General features: G+C 47.3%; 1 protein-coding gene across 1 annotated transcript; it reads left to right on the plus strand.

Annotated features, from left to right (window-relative positions):
* The first annotated feature begins 254 nt into the window (after positions 1–254).
* LOC149810207 (uncharacterized) lies at positions 255–7,995 on the plus strand. The gene is made up of 15 exons (XM_089994379.1): positions 255–326; positions 754–807; positions 1,159–1,275; positions 1,657–1,779; positions 2,168–2,287; positions 2,737–2,865; positions 3,221–3,337; positions 3,892–4,014; positions 4,439–4,558; positions 4,948–5,037; positions 5,126–5,173; positions 5,622–5,672; positions 6,188–6,235; positions 6,668–6,742; positions 7,491–7,995. Exons 2-15 carry the CDS (start codon positions 771–773, stop codon positions 7,544–7,546), a joined length of 1,254 nt encoding a protein of 417 aa, XP_089850505.1. The 5' UTR covers positions 255–326; positions 754–770; the 3' UTR covers positions 7,547–7,995.
* Positions 7,996–21,420: the final 13,425 nt, after the last annotated feature.

Below are 21,420 nucleotides of genomic sequence, written 5' to 3' on the forward strand. Positions count from 1 at the left end.
ACATGTTTGAGCAGTCTACCATGTCAAGGGGCGTCTGGGCTGTCGATTGAGCCATTGCAAGGTGGGTGGTGCAAGTCAGCATGTCGTAAATGTTGCCAATTTTCTGTGTATAGCAAATAAAACTCCACCCTGAATGTTTGCCGAAGTGACAAATTAAAAGATAGCGTTGGCCGAGCAACATAGCAAAGAGCCGCAAAATGTCTTACTTGCCTGTTTTATGTCCCGGACCACTCAGTATCGAAACATGTGCAGGATGGTGGCACCCAGAACTGACAGGATCTTGGTGTCCATCTTCGTTGGACTGTGTATCCTGTCTCTTGACCGTGGTACGATTCCCGACTAAGAAGCTGTGAACATCTAGGCATGCCTGCCGATTGGCTTCTGTGTATGACGAGCAAGTGAAGGGTGCGTTGTCCCCTTCCATGTGGTGGCAGTTCACGAGCCTATCCCGGCCTGTGCCTTCTACATGAGGCATGCCCGGATACAATCATGCCAACGTGCATATCTGGACATCGAGGACCGTATTAATAAATTGCAGGTCCTGACTATTGATTGCTTTCTTTCCTGTCTTGACCTGGACCCAGGTAGCCACCATTGTCGCCACCTTCGTTGAGTCGCATCACCTTGGGAGTCACACACACAAAACGTCGTCACACCATAACGGGATGTCTCTTGCTGTTGGAAATTGAAGTGTTCACTCACCTCATTCTTTCAAACCCTCAGTGCTTGCTCAAGGAGACCACTTAAATGCAGGATGCCATGGACAGACGATGGCATGTGGCATGTTGAATGGTCCCTGCTGCCCAGGTGTGCTTTCATCTCAGCACGCCTGACTAGGCAGGCGCGTCGATGTGTCTTTCTTGAGACCATTCGATTCGTCTCTCCTGGGAGGCCTTTCGGATGTGTCGATTTGCAGGTAGCGATCTGCGGTTCTCTCAATACTTACCTCACCAGTCCATCCCGCCATTGCTGAATACAAGAACGTTGCACGGAACTAAACCAACCTTTACATACTTCCCACTGTACATGCTGTCTCCCCATGGCTCAAATGTAAAGGTAACCACGCACTGGCTTTGCTAGCGGGTTCCGGTGTCACTGTTTGTGATGGACTGGTCAACTTGTTTTGCATTCTCAGTTTCACACATGTCCTCCATGCAGACGCCGACGTCGATTATACTTGTGCTAACGGGAGCGGCGCTTGCGTTCTCGATGCTGGGTCATGGACAGGCTTGACCTGCAAGGTTTGTGGTCAAGTCAACACGCCTTGCTGCGGGGGTGCGTCACTCGAAGGGGTCCTGTTGTTCGAGTACGTGTCTAATACATACCTCACCAGTCCATCCCGCCATTGCTGAATACAAGAACGTTGCATGGCACTAAACCAATCTTTACATACTTCCCAATGTCCATGCTGTCGCGCCATGGCTCCCATGCTCAGCATGATGATGTCATGCACAGACACACCCCAAGGCAACCACGCCCTGGCTTTGACTGTCATTGTTTGAAGTCAATCAGAAGCGCGGTCTCTTTTCGTCGGAAACGAAGGAACAGGCCAGGAGGCCACGAACAAGCTTGCATGCAGGTTCCGCTGTCACTGTTGGTGATGGAATAGCTTCTGCCTGTTTTGCATACTCAGTATCACACGCAACTTCCATGCAGGTGCCTTCTTCCGTGACACTTGTGCTGCTGGGGAAGGTCTTTGCGTTGACGATGACGAATACTCATATGGCACAGACTTGACCTGCACAGATTGTGGATTTGATGGCCAGCCTTGCTGCCCGGGTGCGTCATTCGAAAGGGGCCTGTTCTTTGAGTCTCATCTTACCTCACCATTCCCCCATTGCTAAAGACAAGAACGTTGCTTGGAACTATACCAACCTTTACATACTTCCCAATGTCCATGCTGTCGCGCCATGGCTCCCATGCTCAAACGTGTAGATGTCATGCACAGACACACCAAGAGGCAACCACGCCCTGACTTTGACTGTTGTTTGAAGTCTAATCAGAAGCGCTGTCGCTTTTCGTCGGAAACGAAGGAACAGACCAGGATGTGACAAGCAAGCGTGTAAGCAGGTTCCGTTGTCACCAACAGTGACACCACTGATGGTGATGGAATAGTGAAGTTCCAACTTGTTTTGCATGATCAGTTTCACACATGTCCTCCATGCAGGCCGCAGCGTCGATGACACTTGTGCTAACGGGAGAGGCGCTTGCGTTGGCGATGCCGCCTCAACTGGCAGAGACTTGACCTGCAAGGCGTGTGGATTTGCTGGCCAGCCTTGCTGCCCGGGTGCGTCATTCGAACTGGGCCTGTTGTTTGAGTACTGAGCTCAATACATACCTCACCAGTCCATCCTGCCATTGCTGAATACAAGAACGTTGCATGGAACTAAACCAACCCTTACATACTTCCCAATGTCCATGCTGTCGCGCCATGGCTCCCATGCTCAAAAGTTTAGATGTCATGCACAGACACACCCAAAGGCATGCATTGACTGCGTAAATTAACTGAATTGCGCCTGCTCCAGATCTCTACGCCTCTCTATGTAATTTCACACCCAAAGGCAAGCACGCCCTGGGTTTGAAGTCAATAAAAAGCGCGGTCTCTCTTCGTCGGAAACGCAGGAACAGGCCAGGAGGCCACGAACAAGCTTGCATGCAGGTTCCGCTGTCACTGTTGGTGATGAAATAGCTTCCGCCTGTTTTGCATACTCAGTATTACACGTAGCTTCCATGCAGGTGCCAACTTCAATGACACTTGTGCTGGGTTCACTTGTCAAAGCTGTCGATGCTTTGGCGATGCTGCCTCAACTGGCACAGACTTGACCTGCAAGGCTTGTGGGTTTGCTAGTCAGCCTTGCTGCCCGGGTGCGTCATTCGAAAGGGGCCTGTTGTTTGAGTACTGAGCTCAATACATACCTCACCAGTCCATCCCGCCATTGCTGAATACAAGAACATTTCTTGGAACTAAACCAACCTTTACATACTTCCCAATGTCCATGCTGTCGCGCCATAGCTCCCATGCTCAAAATTTAGATGTCATGCACAGACACACCTAAAGGCAACCACGCCCTGGCTTTGACTGTCATTGTTTGAAGTCAATCAGAAGCGCGGTCTCTTTTCGTCGGAAATGTAAAATAAATAACTAAAAGAAACATAAATGGAATTCCATCTAAATCGACCTTTTTTGCAGCCCAGCGCACTCAATGGTGATTGTATGCAGGCAGCATCCTCTATGATGACTGTCTCGACGGCTTCGGCACCTGCGTTAGAGATGCAGGGTCAACGGGCACAGACCTGACCTGCTGCGTAGCATTCTTGGATGGACCTTGCTGTCCGGGTGCGCCGTTTGACAGCACTGTGTCCCTTGAATGTTACTTCTGATAATCATGCCGGTTACTACAGTATGAACGGCCAATAATCCCGAGTGCTAGAGTGTCCCGAATATCTGCAGTCCGCCATGTAAATTTGGTTTCCCCAAACTAGTGTAGTCGACACGCCTTGCTGCCAACGTGCGTCATTCCACAAAAGGGCCTGTTGCTTGAGTACCTGTCTCAATACTTGCCAGTCCATCCCGCCATTGCTGATACAAGAACGTTGCATGGAACTAACTCAACCTTGACATCCCCAATGTTCATGCTGTCTCCCCATGGCTCCCATGCTCCAACGTGTAGATGTCATGCACAGGAACACACAAAGGATACCACGCACTTGCTTTGACTCTCATTGCTTCAAAAGTCATACAGAAGCGCAGTTTCTTTTTGTCAGGAATGAAGGAACACGCCACGAGGTCACGAATAAGCGTGCAAGCGCGTTCCGGTGTTACTATTTGTCATGGAATAGTTTACCTCAACCTGTTTTGCATACTCAGTTTCACACGTATCCTCCATGCAGGCGCCAACTTCGAGGACACTTGTTCTGATGGACTCGGCAGTTGCCTTGGCGATGCTGCCTCAACTGGCACAGACTTGACCTGCAAGCGTTGTGGCAGATACGTTGATGAACCCTGCTGCCCAGGTGCGCTTTTGTATCAGCACGCCCACTTGGCAGGCGCACACCTCATGGGCGGCTCGTCAATGTGTCTTACTTGAGACCATTCGATTAGCCCCTCCTGGGAGGCCTTTCAGATGTGTCATTTTGCTTCGATGATGTTGTTCCTTTCTTTCTGACTTGCTAGTGCATTGCTTCCCCCCTGTACCCTTGGCAGTTGCTTCATGGCGCGAGGCGAAGCCCCTTGGGCACGTCTCATGTGCATATGAGACCCATCGCTACATGCAGTTGGAAGTCAGTCAGAAGCGCGGTTTGTTTTCGTCAGAAATGAAGGAACACGCCAGGAGGTCACGAATAAGCGTGCCAGTGCGTTCCGGTGTCGCTGTGTGTCATGGAATAGTTTACGTCAACCGTTTTTGCATACCCAGTTTCACACGTATCCTCCATGCAGGCGCCAACTTCGAGGACACTTGTTCTGCTGGACGCGGCAGTTGCCTTGGCGATGCTGCCTCGACTGGCACAGACTTGACCTGCAAGCGTTGTGGTGCAATCAATACGCCTTGCTGCCCGGGTGCGTCATTCGAAAGGGGCCTGTTGTTTGAGAACTTGTTTCAATACTTACCTCACCAGTCCATCCCCCCATTACTGAATACAAGTACGTTGCAATGGAGCTAAACGAACCTTTACATACTTCCCAATGTCCATGCTGTCGCCCCATGGCTACCGATGCTCAACCATGTAAATGTCATGTCCAGTTACACACAAAAGTAACCGCACCCTGGCTTTGTGTGTCTTTGCTTGAAGTCAGTCAGAAGCGCAGGATGTTTTCATTGGAAACAAAGGAACATGCCAGGAGGTCACAAATGAGCGTGCAATCGCGTTCCGGTGTTACTGTTTGTCATGGAATAGTTTTCTTCAACCGGTTTTGCATACTCAGTTTCACACGTATCCTCCATGCAGGCGCCAACTTCGAGGACACTTGTAACCAGGGGAACGGCTTTTGCGATGGGGATGCTGCCTTGACTGGCACAGACTTGACCTGCGTCGCAGGTATGTCCATGCTTTCAATGATTCGCAGATCACAGATGTCTTGTCCCTTCTGGTATTATACGTTGAACCAGCTATGCGCGCGCTGCAGGATGCTCCTCTGGACAGTTTCTGAACAGGAACACAGGCCTTTGCCAGCGTACGTTGCCATCAACTCCCCTGCTGTTCTTGTTCCGGATGGCGGATTAGAGACGAATAAATTACCTGGATGAGATATCGACACGCAGATGAGTTGTCGTTACAGGAGAACTTGAGGATGACTGCAGACTCCTCCGCAAATACGAGCACTTCTCACTTGGTCCGTCACACCAATGGCACTCGAACCTGTTGATGACGCCAGCCGAATCAGTTACGGCGCAAAACGGCAGCTACTCAGCACCTATCCAGTATTGAACAAGCAGTGACATCTTATACGTTTACTAAGTAATAAGGAAAGGATGTGTGAGCTGAACGTAGTTGTCTGTTTTGCATGGGAGGCTGAGTTCAAGTAGTATGCTTGCTAGACTGGCAGAACATGTATCTATGTTTAATTGGTAACGACATTTCAACAAACCCGTTTGCTTCAACCCTCACTTGTGTTGTTGCAGCCTGCCCCTGGAATACTGTGTCCAAGGCCAATACCCCGAATAAATGCCGGCGTATGCTCTCATCAACATGAACCATGCTGCATATGTGGAACGTCATGCTGTGTTTGTCCCAGTTTGTACCACTATGCGCATGCAATGCCCTGTTAGACTTGCGCACTGGCTGTTGCCCTTTCTTTCGTGTGAAATTGTTTGGTGCATCTGAGTTGGATGAAAGCTATGTGGGTCTGCAAGATCTCGTCCCAAATGGCATATGGAATCCATGCTGTTGCCTACTAGGAACACTGGCTAGGAGGCCCATAGACTGGTGCCTTCTTGACTCAATTGCTGACCATGAGAAAGCTCTGGAACCGTAAGCGCATGATGCACAGCACTTTCTTCCACCTTGTGGCAACCTTTTGGTGCATAGTTCCACAGAGCACTTTGCCCTGCAGTTTCGTCATTAATGTTTCACGACCAAGTCGGGTCCATTCGAAATACACACGCCCAGCATTGCACGCTGAAAGGGGTAAATCATCAACCGCGCTTCCATATTTTCAGATGTCTGAGCTGTGTGGCGGCGCTTGCAGGGTGCAAACCCAACACGCAGCCAAACAGGAGCCTGAGCCAATGCGTGGGTACGTCTCGGAGCAGGGACTTGGACAGATTGTTGCCACAGTCTGAATTTTCTCACGAAAACATAGGACTATTTGAGGGCTAACGAATGGGATCGAGGCGCTATCAGGGAAGGAGCTGAAAGCATCGAGATAGTTTGCGGTCCGTTTGTAATGAGCGCGGGTTTCAGCCCCTGACTTTCTTTTTCCGATTATCTGAACCTGAAAACGGTAGGTCTGGCAAATCGCTGATCGTCATTAGATGATGGACATGTTATCGTCGAGTCAGCTGTGACCACATTTCCTGTGGCAGCTACTTCCAAATAGCTGGCACACTCGCATCACACGCACATCAGCTGATATTTTGAGTTTTGCCTGCTACCTTCTTCTATCTTCTATCAAAGAATGCGCTGGAGTCCTCTTCATCTTGGGTCACATACTCATGTGCTGATGCAGCTGGAGGTTGCCCACGGGGCCATGTGTGGCCTACTCGCTTCAGACAACAAGACCCAAGGCATGCCATCTGCAAGAGTACGCTCTCATGAATTGGAAACATGTGATCGTGCGTGAGCAACATCACCACTATTGTCGGCGTTGTCATACGGCATGATGTTGAACCTCATCTTCTTAAATCTGCGTGACGTGCGATCAGAGGGTCGCAATTGGCGCGTTTCTAGCACGCATGCACCAGCAATGTTGTGGATTACTGGATGCATGCTACAACATCGTTCCTTGCGTGAATTTGACAGTGTTGTACGGCACAACGCGAGTGTGGCATGGCACAATGCGCCACAAACAAGGTCGAGAAGTGTTCCGATAGCAAGGCATGAGAAGAGACCAACGATGCACATTTGCTCATGCGATTGCAAAAGCACGACCCAACGCTTGTTGCCCTTGATCGCATGTTTCCAACTATATGTCTAGTTTGGTTGCATTGCAACCATCTGCACGCGCGGCTTGTGTCCTGTATCAGCTGTTATCCTGTTCGGATCTCGATGCAGGCATCATGGAGAGAGTTGCACGCATCTGATCCAGGACCAGCTCATTGCCACCCACGCACATTCCTGCCGTGCTTTAGAGTGATGTACCATGCATGTTGCAATTACAGTCCCGTCTGCGCCACAAACTCTCCGTCCAGCATGTCTCGTTTCCTCTGATTACGACTGGGAAAACAAGGTTCATCATCGTACTGGACATGCACAGTTTCAAATCTATCAGAAGCAGTGAAGCATCTTGAACCTTTCGATTTTCACACTTGACAGCCACCCTTGCTTTGCAGAGTGCCCAAGCGGCACGGCTCCCAACGGGAGACAGACCTACTGCAAGCGTAAGTGAGAACATGCAATGCACGGACTGACGGGTCTGAAGCCCATGAAGATTGTCCTGGGCAAAAAGGGGACAAGAGACAAGCGTGGGGTAGGACTTCATTCCCCTTGCAGTGGAGTCGTTCGGACGTTTGGGTCTTGAGGCCTCTCGCTGCTTGTCTGACCTGGGCATACTGCAGCAGCCATTCCAAGGCCAAGTTTGTTCGCAATGTCCGTCAGGAGCTCAGTTGTGCTTTGTGCCGTGCGCACGGCCGCATGTACAGCAGGTACATGTTTTGCTACGCTCAGAATGTGGTCTGGCAGTTCCTGCCGGGCTGTGAGCTCCCCTCTGGAGAGTTGCAGTCCGTTGGGTTTTCGTTTTTGAGCAGTGTCCGTTTCTTTTGTGGTTTTTTTTGTTTCTGGCAGGGGCCGTTTCTTTTGTTTGCCTCCCTTACTTGCGTTTTCTGTCTTTTTGTCTAAGTTTCCCCCTCTTTTTCCCTTCAATCTCGCAGTCTCCACTGCTTTGCCATCCCGCTTCGTTTTAACACACATGCTGTTTTACTGGTTGTGAGACACAAACGGCATGCATGGGTACAAGTCACAATCAGTCTCACCAATGTTTAAACACAAACGGCATGCATGGCTACAAGTCACAATATAACAAGCTAAGAGGTACTCCCCCTCTTCTTCGAGTTCTTCATCGTACACCCCATTAAACATAGCAAACGGTGATTCACACTCTGGACTTTTGAAATAGTCCACCGATATCGGCAAGTTCTTCAGTGAGATCTCGGCGCATATGGCCTCCGCCTTCGAGATTTTTTTGTTGGGGTACATTTTGTATATTGAGAATTTGCACTAGTTGAACTTACACTTGCACAGCACAGTATATATAGGCTCAAGTCTATGGTAAAATACTCAATAATCAGCAGGCAGCTGATACACGGAAGTAAAGAACATTTCAAGGACCATAGAATAGTCATCAGACCATAGTGTCCACAATGCATGACTCTATGGTCGGGTACAGAGTCTGGCTGTTCAATGTAGGGTTGTGCGCACTTCACACGGACGTGTGCACATGGAACGATAGATACTTGCGGAACATATCTTCTGATACTTAGGACAGTATCTTCAACACTCCCCATATGTGATAGGAAGTAGCAACCTGGGGCATTGCTCCCCAGATTCAAATACAATAATACGATTATCGAAGACCAAGACCTCTGACACAAAACGACAGCTTGCCAACAGAAATTGGCTTGGTCAAGCAGTCTGCAACATTGTCATCAGTTGACACAAACTTGTAGGCAATCTCCCCTAGAGCAACTCGCTCTCGAGCAAAATGATGTATTATGTCAATATGCTTGCTGCGAGCAGTACTCATGGGATTCTTCAAGAGTGCAAGACAAGCCTGGTTGTCACCACCAATCACAATAGGCCCGGTCAAGGGCTCACCAAGTTCAGGTAGTAGTTTTCTGAGCCACAGTGCCTCTCGTGCCACAACACTAGCCGCCTGATATTCAGCTTCAGTAGTAGAATAAGACACAGTGGGTTGTAATTTGCTCTGCCAGCAAATTGCAGCTCCATGAAGAATGAATACCATTCCAGTTGTGGATTTCCTGGTTTTGGTTTCACCTCCGAAGTCAGCATCACAAAAACCAACCAGCCCTCGGCTGGTACCATACACCAAAGCAAGATGTTTGGTACCAGCAAGATATCTCAGCAAGTAAATGCCAGCATCCCAATGCGTTGTGGTGGGAGCCTTGAGATACCTGGCCAAGCAGCTCACTGCCATAGCAATGTCAGGTCTTGTACAATTCGCAAGATGCATAAGCGATCCGATGAGTGATGGATATCGTTCTGCATTCTCCTGCAACGCATTGCCGTCTTTTGGAATGGCAGCAATGGGTAATGACACTGGAGCCACACCTGTGAGATTAAAGTCATGGAGCAATTTCTCAATGTAGGGGGTCTGATGAAGAGAAACGGTTTTGGCTCCCCGATCCCGTATCAGCTGAATCCCCAGGAAATCCTGGGGCTCCCCCATGTCCCTGGCCTCAAAAAGAGATTGAATCAAGGCCAGAGTTTGCTCCACATCTTTAATCGTCTTACCAGCTATCAAACAATCGTCTACGTAAATAAGTGCCAGTATGGTCCCATCAGATCCCAACTTCATGAATAAAGCTGGGTCTGCCTCGCTGCAAATAAAACCATGCTCTAAGAGCTTTGCTTTGAGGGTAAGATGCCACGCACGAGGCGCTTGCTTGAGACCATACACTGACTTGAGAAGCTTACACGCTGTACCCTCTGGCCCTGGGTAGCCAGGAGGATGCCTCATGTACACTTCTTCGTCAAGCACGCCGTTTAGGAAAGCAGTTTTAATATCAATCTGACGGACCTCAAGGTCTTGATCCGCCACAACAGCACAGAAAGCCCGAAGTGAGGCATATTTACTTACAGGAGCATAAGTCTCACTATAGTCTACCCCAGGCCTTTGAGAGAACCCTTGGGCAACCAACCTCGCCTTATACCGCCCATCCCGCTTGCGTTCCAATACAAAACGACAGCCAATTGTCCTTGCCCCAGGCGGAAGTTGCACCACCTCCCAACACTCATGTTGTGCCAAGGAGTCCATTTCATCATTAATAGCAGCTTGCCACTTAGAGGCATCAGATCGAGACAACGCATCAGCCACAGAGACGGGGTCAGGGTCGAATCCAACTACCTTGGCGGCGAATGCCAGACGCTGCGGGGGTCCACAGGATCGCTGAATGCTGGCTCTTGTCAAAGGGTCAGACTGCATGGAGGGTGCCTGTTCGTTGACGGGTGCATCCTCATGTCCCCCCGCTGTCGGACCCAATGGCGAAGGGACAGTCTCATCAGCAGCATGGTCAGGGAATTCACCGTCGCCGCAGTCGGACGCAGCAGCCGATGCGGGAAGCAGATGGGATGAGGCAGGTATAAGGCTGGCTTGGCTGAAAATAGGCTGGTCATCAGCAAGCCCAAAGGCCAAGTCCTCGGTGGATGCGGACGCCACCACCGGATCCGAAGCAAGGGAATGAGCTTGAGACGGGAGCGGAGGGGGTTCAAGATGACGGGAGGTTTCAAGCTCCGCCACGGTGGCGTCGTCCACATCCACCGGGCTCTCAAAGACTGGGCACTTATCCTGAATGTAAGCATCACAAGTTGTTACCACCTTGGTACCCACCAACACACGATGTACAGTGGAATTGAGAGGCGGACAAACACCCAAATAAGCACCTCTAACAGCTTTAGGTTGAAGCTTGTGACGTTGCGGCTGCGACACAAGCACCCATGCTGTGGACCCGAATGGGTGAAACTGCTCTAAGTGAGGCTCGATACTGGTAAAGCGAGCATACGGTACTTGTGTGCAACCCGACTGCAAAACACAGTTCCTGACATCAGCAGCATACAGCATTGCATAACCCCAATACGCACCGGGCAGGTGAGACTCGGCAAGAACAGTACGCATGCGTTCTACCAGTGTGCGGTTCAGGCGCTCAGCCCTACCGTTGGCTTCAGGAGTATACGCAGAAGTGGGCTCGTGCACAATGCCCTTCGAGTCAAGGAACAGCTGAAAATCACCACTCAAATACTCCCCACCCCGATCAGTTCGCAGCCGCACAACCTGGTGGTTGCCCTGAGTGGCGAACAAAACTATCAAACGCCGCAGAACGCCGTTCACGTCAGATTTCTGGCGAATCAGTTCCACAACTGAGTAACCAGAAAATTCATCGAGAACAGTGACTACATATCTGTGACCATCCACCGTGGGTACACGGAAGGGGCCCATGACATCAGAGTGCAAGCGAAAATTCACCCGAGGTGCCAAGTGCGCCCTTGGAGGGTGGGATTTACGAGTCATTTTCCCCTCCATGCATGGTTCACAGCCAACATTCTCACGTGCCTCCAAAAAACTGTGCCGGGGTCACCGAACAACCAGTCAACAAACCCCGACGTTGCATTTCTGCCAGAGTGCCAAAGTTGGTATGACCAAGCTTGCGATGCCATAAGTTGGCAGTGGAATCAGCAGTGGCAGCAAATGCGACCGTACGAGACGGGTAATCAAGCATGTACACACCATCCCGCAAAGAAGCAGTGGCAACGGGTTCATTGTGCGCAGACAAGGTCAGTGTGGGTGAACGAGCACCAATAGCCACCGAGATCCCTGAATCGACAAGTGCAGGAAGTGACAATAAGTTACTTACAAGTGCTGGTACGTACAGTACATTTTCAAGGCGCAGCTGAGTATACTGCGTTGGAATTACTATGACACCACTACCCTCAGCTAGATCGGTCCCCCCGTTGCCAAACAAAACAGGTTGCGGGATGTGGAATGCAGAGAACTCCACGAACAATGACCTATCATTTGTCAGCGACACCGAAGCACCAGAATCAAGTACCCAATCAGTTGATGATACAGGGCTCAGAGGAGGAGACGTGCCGCGGGCATCCGCATTGGGACGTGGGTAACCAGGGGCATAAGTGGCAGGCTGTGGTCCTTGGACTGACGAAGCAGAATGCAGTGACGCGCGATGTGCCCCTTGTTGCCACAATGATGGCACTGAAGGTCGACATGGATGCTGGAGGACGGCTGATTCTCCAGACGGGCACGAGGAGCACGTTGAGGACGGGCCTGGAAGGCAACATGGCTAGGACCACCGGCGAGCTGAGTGTGCGCCTCAAGGGCACGCAGAGCCGCACGGAGAGAGAGCATGCTGTAGGATTCAGCATGCAGAACAAGGGTGCCGATTGAAGCTGCGTAGGCGGATGTCAGACCACGAAGTGCATGAGAGACGAGGGTGGTAGTGGGCAATGGTGAGCCTAGACGCACGAGATCATCGTGCAGCAGTTCAATAGCATCCAGGTATGCATCAGCAGACTGTGCTGGCTCCATTTTGAGAGCGAACAGGCGCGCTTGCAGAATGGTAGCTTGCGGTTGAAGTGCGTTGAGATGCTCAGTGCTCAGGAACGACCAGACGGCAAATGGAGAAAGATGATGAGACGTCAAACGCAGCCAACGATCGGAGATGTTGAGACGAATGAGAGACAGTGCCTTGGACGCGTTCTCAAATTGATCGGCATTGGGGACTTCAGGCAGTTCAACGAGCACCCATTGTGCACAGCCTTTCCACGTAAGCAGAGCGAGCATCTTTACCGACCAGATTGCCCAATTGGCATCACCGAGCTTCTCACCGACAGCATCCTTGAAAGAAGTCATGGCTTGGAAAAGAATTAAGCAGAGATAAAAGAGCGCAGCTCAATGTCGGGCAGACGCGAAGACACTTGACGCGCAGTAGTCGGGCAGACGCGAAGACTCTTCAATCGTAGGACGAGAGGCGAAGACGATTGGACGATGTGAGAACACAAATGTAGTGAGAACACGAGAGTACAAAATTATAACCAGCACCTTTATGCTGGACCCATAACCTATTGAGAATTTGCACTAGTTGAACTTACACTTGCACAGCACAGTATATATAGGCTCAAGTCTATGGTAAAATACTCAATAATCAGCAGGCAGCTGATACACGGAAGTAAAGAACATTTCAAGGACCATAGAATAGTCATCAGACCATAGTGTCCACAATGTATGACTCTATGGTCGGGTACAGAGTCTGGCTGTTCAATGTAGGAGTGTGCGCACTTCACACGGACGTGTGCACATGGAACGATAGATACTTGCGGAACATATCTTCTGATACTTAGGACAGTATCTTCAACACGAACCTGTTGGGCTATCGGACATGTTTCGTATATCTAAATACGTCGCTGGCCAAGATTTTCCGCAGCATTACGACACGGTCTATGCTCGTGATGACCAATACGTCGGCATGCACACCATACTCATTTATCTGTCAGAATGTGAAGGCGGGGAAACACGGTTGATAAACAACGATGTGTATCATGACGTCAAGCCATATCCAGGGAGGCTTTGGTTTTTTACCATTATTCTGTGCATGCGGGTTTGCCCGTCATTAGCGGAATCAAATATATGGCAAGGACGGAAGTCATGTATCGCAAGGTTTGATGTAAATACAAAGTACTTGAAGTAAACGCAAAGCATGATATGCGTAGCCAACGGTGAAGAAATCATGTGACATTGCTGCATTGCTGGCTGAGTCTTTCACAAGCTCAGAACCGATGTCCGTTCACCTGCGTTTAGACTATTCGGAGTTCGAGGCGTGGGCTATCAAATCTGTCGATAAGAGTGTAGGGCTCGGACTGACTCGTGTATTCAAGGACGAATCAGGGGAAATCCAAGGGTGTATAGTTGCACTTCCCTTTGGTAAAGAAGTAAATGCAGACTATCCTGCAGCGAGGCGTATCTTCAGTCTTCTACATAGTTTGCATGACAAAAACAATTGGTCTAATACCTTACATATCTTGTTCGCTGCCACAAGAGAAGGTCAGCAAGGAAAAGGCATATGCAAAAAAATGTTCGCTTCGATGAAAGAAGAAACGGGGTTCGCTCACTTAGTAGCAGAGGTCACGTCACCAGGTACTCAACGAGCTGCCGAAAAGCTAGGATTCAGAGTGATAAATCAGGTCGTTTACGGTGATGTGGACGCCTTCGAGGGTTGTACTGGTAAGGCAGAGTTGGTTTGTTGGGACTTTCCTTTGGGGGTTCCCATCCCCCGTAATTGATCTTTAAGGTCTGTATTGGTGTAAAGGTACAATCATTGTGTTAGCACACAAGAAAAGGACAAAAATTGAAAATATCACATCAAAACAGTTAATGCATGAAAAATGTTGAAGATGAACTTTTCCCCCTCAAGAAGACGTTCGAGACGCCTGAATGGCTGATCGAGATGGTCGACGAGACTCGTCAAGATTTCAGGCCCGGGATGTGGTCAGACTTACCGCCGCATCGTCGCCAATAAGCACCTGATTCCGCATGATGTCAACGCGTTTGCCATTCTGGTGCCGAACGACATATGCCCAGGGCTTCCTGGGAACGATCATGTATTCACCCTGTTCGTGATGCGCGATTGCACGTACGTCCTGCAGAGCTACCTCGGTTACATGCGCCCGACCTTGACACGTTACGACGCACAGCCTTTCAGATCCTTCCAACTTCTTGGAGGTCTTACAAGGCCTCTCTTGAAGACATGCTCCTCAATGGCGATATTGTCGATGGAAAGAAGTCCGAGTGCGTTGAGGCGTTCGACGCGTTCCAGTTTGCATACAAGATGTCAGGCGAGCGCGACATTCGCAGGAATTTCAAGATCGAGGTTCTGTCTTTGTAATTTGTGTACTGAAAAAAAACGTTTGATTGCGCTAACACAATTTGTTACCAGAGATGGACAAAAATTGAATGCTTTGTATATAGTTGTAATAATTAAAGGCGACACAATATCTCAATACAATGGCGCTCTCAATAGTAATGAAACAATTTTGCCTGAATCTTCATGATACGTGCGAAATGGGAGTTTGCATGACGCAGAAGAGAAAATCAAAATGATCATCAACTTGTCCAGTACATGCAAGGCGGGACGGAAAGCGCTTAACATCTCCGTAGACATTAAAAAAGTCAAGTCTATTTACGTTGCCAAGCGCTGCAAGAATAAAGAGGATGAGTTTGACAGATTTCTGCAAGGTCCCATTCCTCGGTCATTAGTCAGTGATGGACATATATTCAAGAACTAGTGAGCCGTTTTGGAAGACTTAAACGCAAAGTGTCTCCCGCATGGATCATGAAAACGTTCGATACGCAGTTGTATCAACAGACCGCTCTCATATTCTATGGATACCCGTGCGTGTTGTGCGTGACCATGTGTAAGTTACCGCTTGTTTCACAAGTCGTACTGAAAGAGGAATTGGCTCCTGACGCTTTCCTTGATTACTTCATTACTGATATTTCCTACCAAGTCATGAAAGATTACAGCATGAAGGAATATCCGCTGAACAAATCGAAGTAACTCTTTCTGCTGCCGACGCCCCTACTTTCTGTAATTCAAAAAAAACATATGATTGCGCTAACACAAAAATTTCACTATGGATATATGTGAAGATGAGTGCTGACGAATTTTCCAAGATGCTGTCCCAAAATTTTCGATACGGTTGGGTGACCAGAAATGGTGAATTAAATTGGGCACTGGCTCTCCCGTCAAACGAAATGATCAAGCGTTTGTTGTCTTATCCAATCAACTACGACAGCAAACATTTCAGATTGTTCAGGTCGCGCGGCAGGGAAGACCCTGCTATCCGCGAGTGGATATCATGTAGACACAAGGCGGCACTTGTGATACAGCGGGCATATCGCAGGCGGGGGTTCCCACCCCCATAGCCCCCGCTTAGGAAAGTCTAGATTCTATTTGCTCCATCTTGCTTGTCAGTGAATTAACGCTTTCTGTCAAAGTCAATAGTATTCTCATCATATCACTGTTTTCGCATTCAGGTATCGGAAATACAGCATCGATGTCGCCGTCGTTTGCCCTCAGCTGAGCTTCCAAAGATGTTTTATGCATGTGGCATTTCGGGCATAGAGCCTGAAGATTCCTTTCTTCGTCGACACCATTTTCACATAGAGGTGGGGTTCCCACCCCCATAGCCCCCAATTTGTTATCATTGGGGGATTTGTATCATGGCTTAAACAAAATACACACATATCATATGTAATAGGACCTGAATGAGCGAACAGCAAATCTTGAGTTATGGCAGTCGGCATGAATTTTGTGACACCGATATTGATTGGGTCATATCATACATCAAAGAACATCCTAAGGAATTGATCAACGAATGTCGTAGATGTCAATTGTTTGAATACTTGATATCAAAAATTCACTTCACAGGTGATCCAAAGAATAGAAATATTTTTGTTGGGGATGAAGCAAGAACATACGTGTATGTTATGGAATTCTCCAAACCTATAAAGTTAGATATCAAGGATATCGCAATGCATATTTTTCAACATCATATACGTAAGGTTCTTACGTCACCAGATATTAGGTATGTTATACTAGCAAATGTTAATTTGGAACCGTTTGATAATCATTTTCTAGATTGCCGCCCTGGGAATTGTGGTGAAGATCAATTTGTTGACTACATTGTAAAGGTTATTAGAGATCTGATATTCTATCATGGAGAATACGAGAAACGTTACAATTGGAAATATGCTGATACGTTTGGCAAGTTGGTCATTGACGATGTGAGGGAACCTGAAGTTGACAAAGCGGATGCACCGAAGTTGCCTAAAGAAGTCAAGAAATCGATGGCATCTTGTGAAGAAGCTTGCGAAGACGCAAACATCCAGTTACATAAAAGAAAGCATGTCACGCCTGCCTTCAAGATAATGATAGCATATGCACAAGAGTATAAATGCAATTTATGCAAGGAGTTACTAGCACCTGGATGGCACGTCGATCACAAAAAACCGTTGTGGAAAGGCGGTACAGATACTGAAGACAATATGCAAGCATTGTGTCAGCCGTGTCACATTCGCAAGACATCACATGAAACTCAAGTGCGCTCAGGAAGAAAAACTGAAGATGTATTCCCCTTTGAGGTGGAACCCCCTACACCAGAAGAAACACTCCAAATGCTACACAAAACACTCCTCAAAATTGAGAATCAGTTGACTGGCTGCAAAACAAAGTGACTGTGTAAACAAGCCTTGTAAATATATTTTGTATTGGTAGTAACATGGGCGTCATCACTTTGAATTCTTCTTCAAGCGACATTTTAGAGTACTTTAACGGAAGTGGCAAGGTAACCCTAACAAACACAGTGAACCTCAATCTAAACGTGCACTTGGATTATGATCCGTTGGAATTAATTTTGAGGCATGCAACTGAGACGGGTAAACCACAACATATATTCTACCAAGTCATCGGTCAATCGAAAGAAGATTGGGCCAATACTAAAGAAACTCTCTCGGAACTCTTTGGTCCCAACCCTTGTGATTACCCTTACACACTTGATGAAGACAAGATGGTGGCGGTGATGGAGATACAAGCAAACATGAACGGACTTGGTGTCACGGTTATGAAAGATGGAAGGCCGGTGTCGATAGTGCCATTGGGTGGGTCGTATGTGTCGAGATTCTGATTATGGCTTAAAGGGGTGTGGTGCATTCATATGCAGAACATGTATACGTGTGAATGTTGTGACCATACTACAACAGTTCTCAGCAATATGACCAAACATATAAAGAATGTTCACCCTGATCATGAAATCAAACGAGTTCAATGTGTATGTATGAAGATGATCCTTTCTTATGCTCTCGAGCAACACCATCTAGAGTGCAAAGGCATCACCGTGCTTCAATGCGAGAAATGCAAGAAGTCATTCAGTAGTGCTCAGTCTAAAAGCGACCACAAGAAGAGGAATACCTGTGTGTTTGTTGACGCATACCGTCGTGACGAAAACGGTACAAGTCCTGATGATTCTTCAGATGAAGATTGTGCCAATGATAAGAATCAAAATGACGATTGTTTAATAGTGAATAACGTAGAAGATCCAGTTACAACAACACTGGTACTCAGCTTAGGAGGCAATCCTGTACCTCCAACCACGGCTGGTGTATATTTTGAAATATGCAAAGTACCCGATCCAACTCGATTCGTGTTCGATGATCAAGTACCGTCTGGAAAAGTTATTGTTGGTTTCGGTTATTCATCATTCAATATGAGTTTGCGTGTGGACACGCAAGTCAAGGAAACAGGAGACTACAAGGTACTAGACTGTATCGAAACAGGGCAAGCTCAAGTTCTTGAGACTGCAGTCAAGGTATATTTGAAGTATTCAAGTATACAGAAAATGACTGGGTACTTCATAGACAACAAAGGAAGAAAGAACAAAAGGACTGAATTTTTCGCAGCAAACAAAGAAGAGTATGAAGAGGTATTCAGGTACACGCAACAATATGCGGATGATATGGATTCAAGCAGCAAAGAAGACAAGGTTCGGAAACACGAACTCAAGATGGAAGAGCTGAAAACCACGCAATTGCAAGCAGAGGCGGACAAGCTCAGATCGATAGCAAGTATAGTGGTTCAAAAAGAAATAACACGTCAACATGAGATAGAGCTTGTCCGCGAAATTTTCAGCTCCAAAACGAAGTCTTCAGTATGAACCCTTGTCTATTCTGAAGTTCTTCTGAATTCCAGAAAACCCACCAGTTATTATAATAAAAATACTGGATATGTTCATATATGTGATACCATAACAAGTTTCGTGTATTTCGAGAAAATACTGAATCGAAGAAAAGCCGCCAGTATTTTAAATATCATGTTTACATCTTGAGTACCTAGATAGGAAAGGCATTCATTGGTTAATATATACCTTTATACTACAATATCTTACAAAAATACATAAAAATAATAATAAATACTATATAATAATAGCTACGCGCGCGACCCTTCTTTTGCCAGTATAACAACTTCAATATAAGGGTTCTTATGTACCCAGAAAGTAAACATTATATTTAAAATACTGGCGGCTTTTCTTCGATTTGGACCAATCTTGAAATGGGAGGTTTTGTATCAATGGGACGCGTGATTGTGGCATAAAGGAAAGTCTTACCTATTATTGTAAGGTGCTATGTTCAAGTGTGAATGCTGTGATCATACCAGCGCAAATCTCAGCAATTTGACTAAGCACATCAAGAACATGCACCCGGAACATGAAATAACACGCGTTCAATGTATATGCATGAAGATGATTCTTTCTTATGCGCTAGAGCAACACCTCCTTGAATGCAAAGGCATCACCATACTTCAGTGCGAGACATGCAAGAAGACCTTTGCTTGCGCCCAGTCAAAGAGTGTGCACAAGAAGAAGAACAATTGCGAGTTCGTTGCCAACCCTACATTGATTGTGAACACTGATAATTCAGTAAATTCTCATAATAACACCGTCAACAACATCAACAACATCAACAACAACATCGTTAACAACAACATCAACCTGACCAGTCCTGACCCTACTTCAGTGGTAAAAGTGTTGGACTATGCTTCAAGCAAGAACAATGAGCTGATTGTTGCTCACATCCACAACAATCCATCTGAGATACAAATGGCTCACAAGATGGGAAGCCTTACTTTGCACCAGTCATTGACAGCTGTATCACATTTTACAGGACCTCTTGAGACTAGGAACATCAAGCGAATGGATCCCAAGAACTCCATAGCCAAAGTATACGTTGATGGGAAACCTCAAAAAGAGAAAATAACAAAAGTACTTGATATTGGCGAAACGCGCAATAGGGAGATTGCCAACACGCCATCGATAAAACAATATCTGACAGATGATCCAAATGAGATCCTTTTGAAGCCTCCGGTTGTGGACAAGATTTGGCGTGCTGAAAGAATGGGGCGAAGGATTGTTATGGAAAATAAAGGTGGGTACTGCAGCAGAGTAAAAGAATCCATACCCTCGGAGCCGCACCCTGATCCCATCCCGACTGACACATTGGTTGATATGATGATCAAGGCAATGACTGCATCGATTGACATAAATGACCAGAACCTACAAGACATTTTTTACGACATCTTCATGGCATCATGCAACCAGCTTTGCTATGTTGGAGGTGAATGGTGGATGTCGGTGCCAACGGGAACAGGATGGTTGATGTGCAAAGATGCGGAATCAAGGATCCAGAATATCTTGTACGATTTACAAAAGAAAACCATCTATAAAGTATTGAAGTTGGTAGATTCCGCTGAATCTAAGGAAGAAAGTGTGGCTCTAAAGAAACTATGCGACGTAATATGCTTGTTTGAGACAAAAGATTCAAGCTTGCAAATCATGATGGACAAGGTAGAAGGTAAAGATGCTCTGCTTCTGGATAAAAATAAGGATGAATGATACAGATGGTATATTACAGAGGGGGCTATGGGGGAAGGGATTCCCCCATTTACCAACCCATACACTCGGCTTCCTCCAAAGTAATCTGAGACATCGCCAGCTCAGCGCATGCCTGAGGAGTGGCGCCCGCCTGCAAGCAATGGTGAACTGCGACGCCGATCTGGAAGTTGTCATAAGGACTGAGCGTCTTATGCTCGTCATGCTTTCCACAAGATGTTTTAACGGCTACGATGAAGTCGTGCATCCTGTTGAACAAAGAAGCTTCTGTATCTCCAGGTTGATGACACACAACTGCACGGCTCGTGCAGCAAGACAGTGCTCCGGTCGGATGTCATCATGGTCGTCAAATAGATCAGCCCAATTGGAATAAGAGTACTTCCAGATGCCCGTTTTCTTGCTTCCATCAGAATGGTTAGGTACTGAGCATTCCAAAAAGTCCTGGTAAGGCACCTCATCGATCTTGAACATTTTCATAAACTTCTCGACATTGCAGATATGAAGGTAAGAGTTGTCGATGTTAGTGTAAGCCATTTTATCAATATACCCCGTTGGCTACCTTCTTTACACAGGGGGAGTAAGCACTCCCCCCTTGACCCCCCTAGCTTTTGCAAAGATAATCACAGGGTTTTTGGTCAAGCTTATTTCAAAAAAGCTTATATGTAAAAATGAACGCAATCGCAGCCATCACAGGGGTTTTGGGTCAAGCTTATTTCAAAAAAGCTTATATGTAAATATGAACGCAATCGCAGCAATCGCAGGGTTTTTGGTCAAGTTTTTTTCTAAAAAGCTTATATGTAAAGATGAACGCAATAGCAGCAATCACAGGTATAGCCAGCATAGGACTGTTCATCGGAGCTCAAGTCGTGGACGGAAAACTCCCTATTATACTAGAGATCTTCCCTTTTTTGTCCAAACCAAAAGAGACAAAAGCTAAGTCTCCGGCGATAAAGAGCAGTTCCTTATGCTCTATAGAAAATATGTCTATCTTCTTCGTCCAAGGAAACGAGCCTTTGCCGAAAGAACATGTCGAAGCGGCTAAAGCAATGCTCAAAACCATGTACAACACGCAGGACG

The sequence above is a fragment of the Nuphar pumila genome, unplaced genomic scaffold, assembly GCF_984573655.1.
Source record: "Nuphar pumila unplaced genomic scaffold, dmNupPumi1.hap1.1 HAP1_SCAFFOLD_468, whole genome shotgun sequence".
Classification (NCBI taxonomy): domain Eukaryota; kingdom Viridiplantae; phylum Streptophyta; class Magnoliopsida; order Nymphaeales; family Nymphaeaceae; genus Nuphar; species Nuphar pumila.

Coding starts and splice junctions, on each gene's coding strand:
- LOC149810207 (XM_089994379.1), top strand. CDS start 771: ATGGCATGTGGCATGTTGAATGGTCCCTGCTGCCCAG. Junction 1,276..1,656: donor CAACACGCCTTGCTGCGGGG/GTGCGTCACTCG, acceptor ACTTCCATGCAG/GTGCCTTCTTCCGTGACACT. Junction 5,038..5,125: donor AGACTTGACCTGCGTCGCAG/GTATGTCCATGC, acceptor CGCGCGCTGCAG/GATGCTCCTCTGGACAGTTT.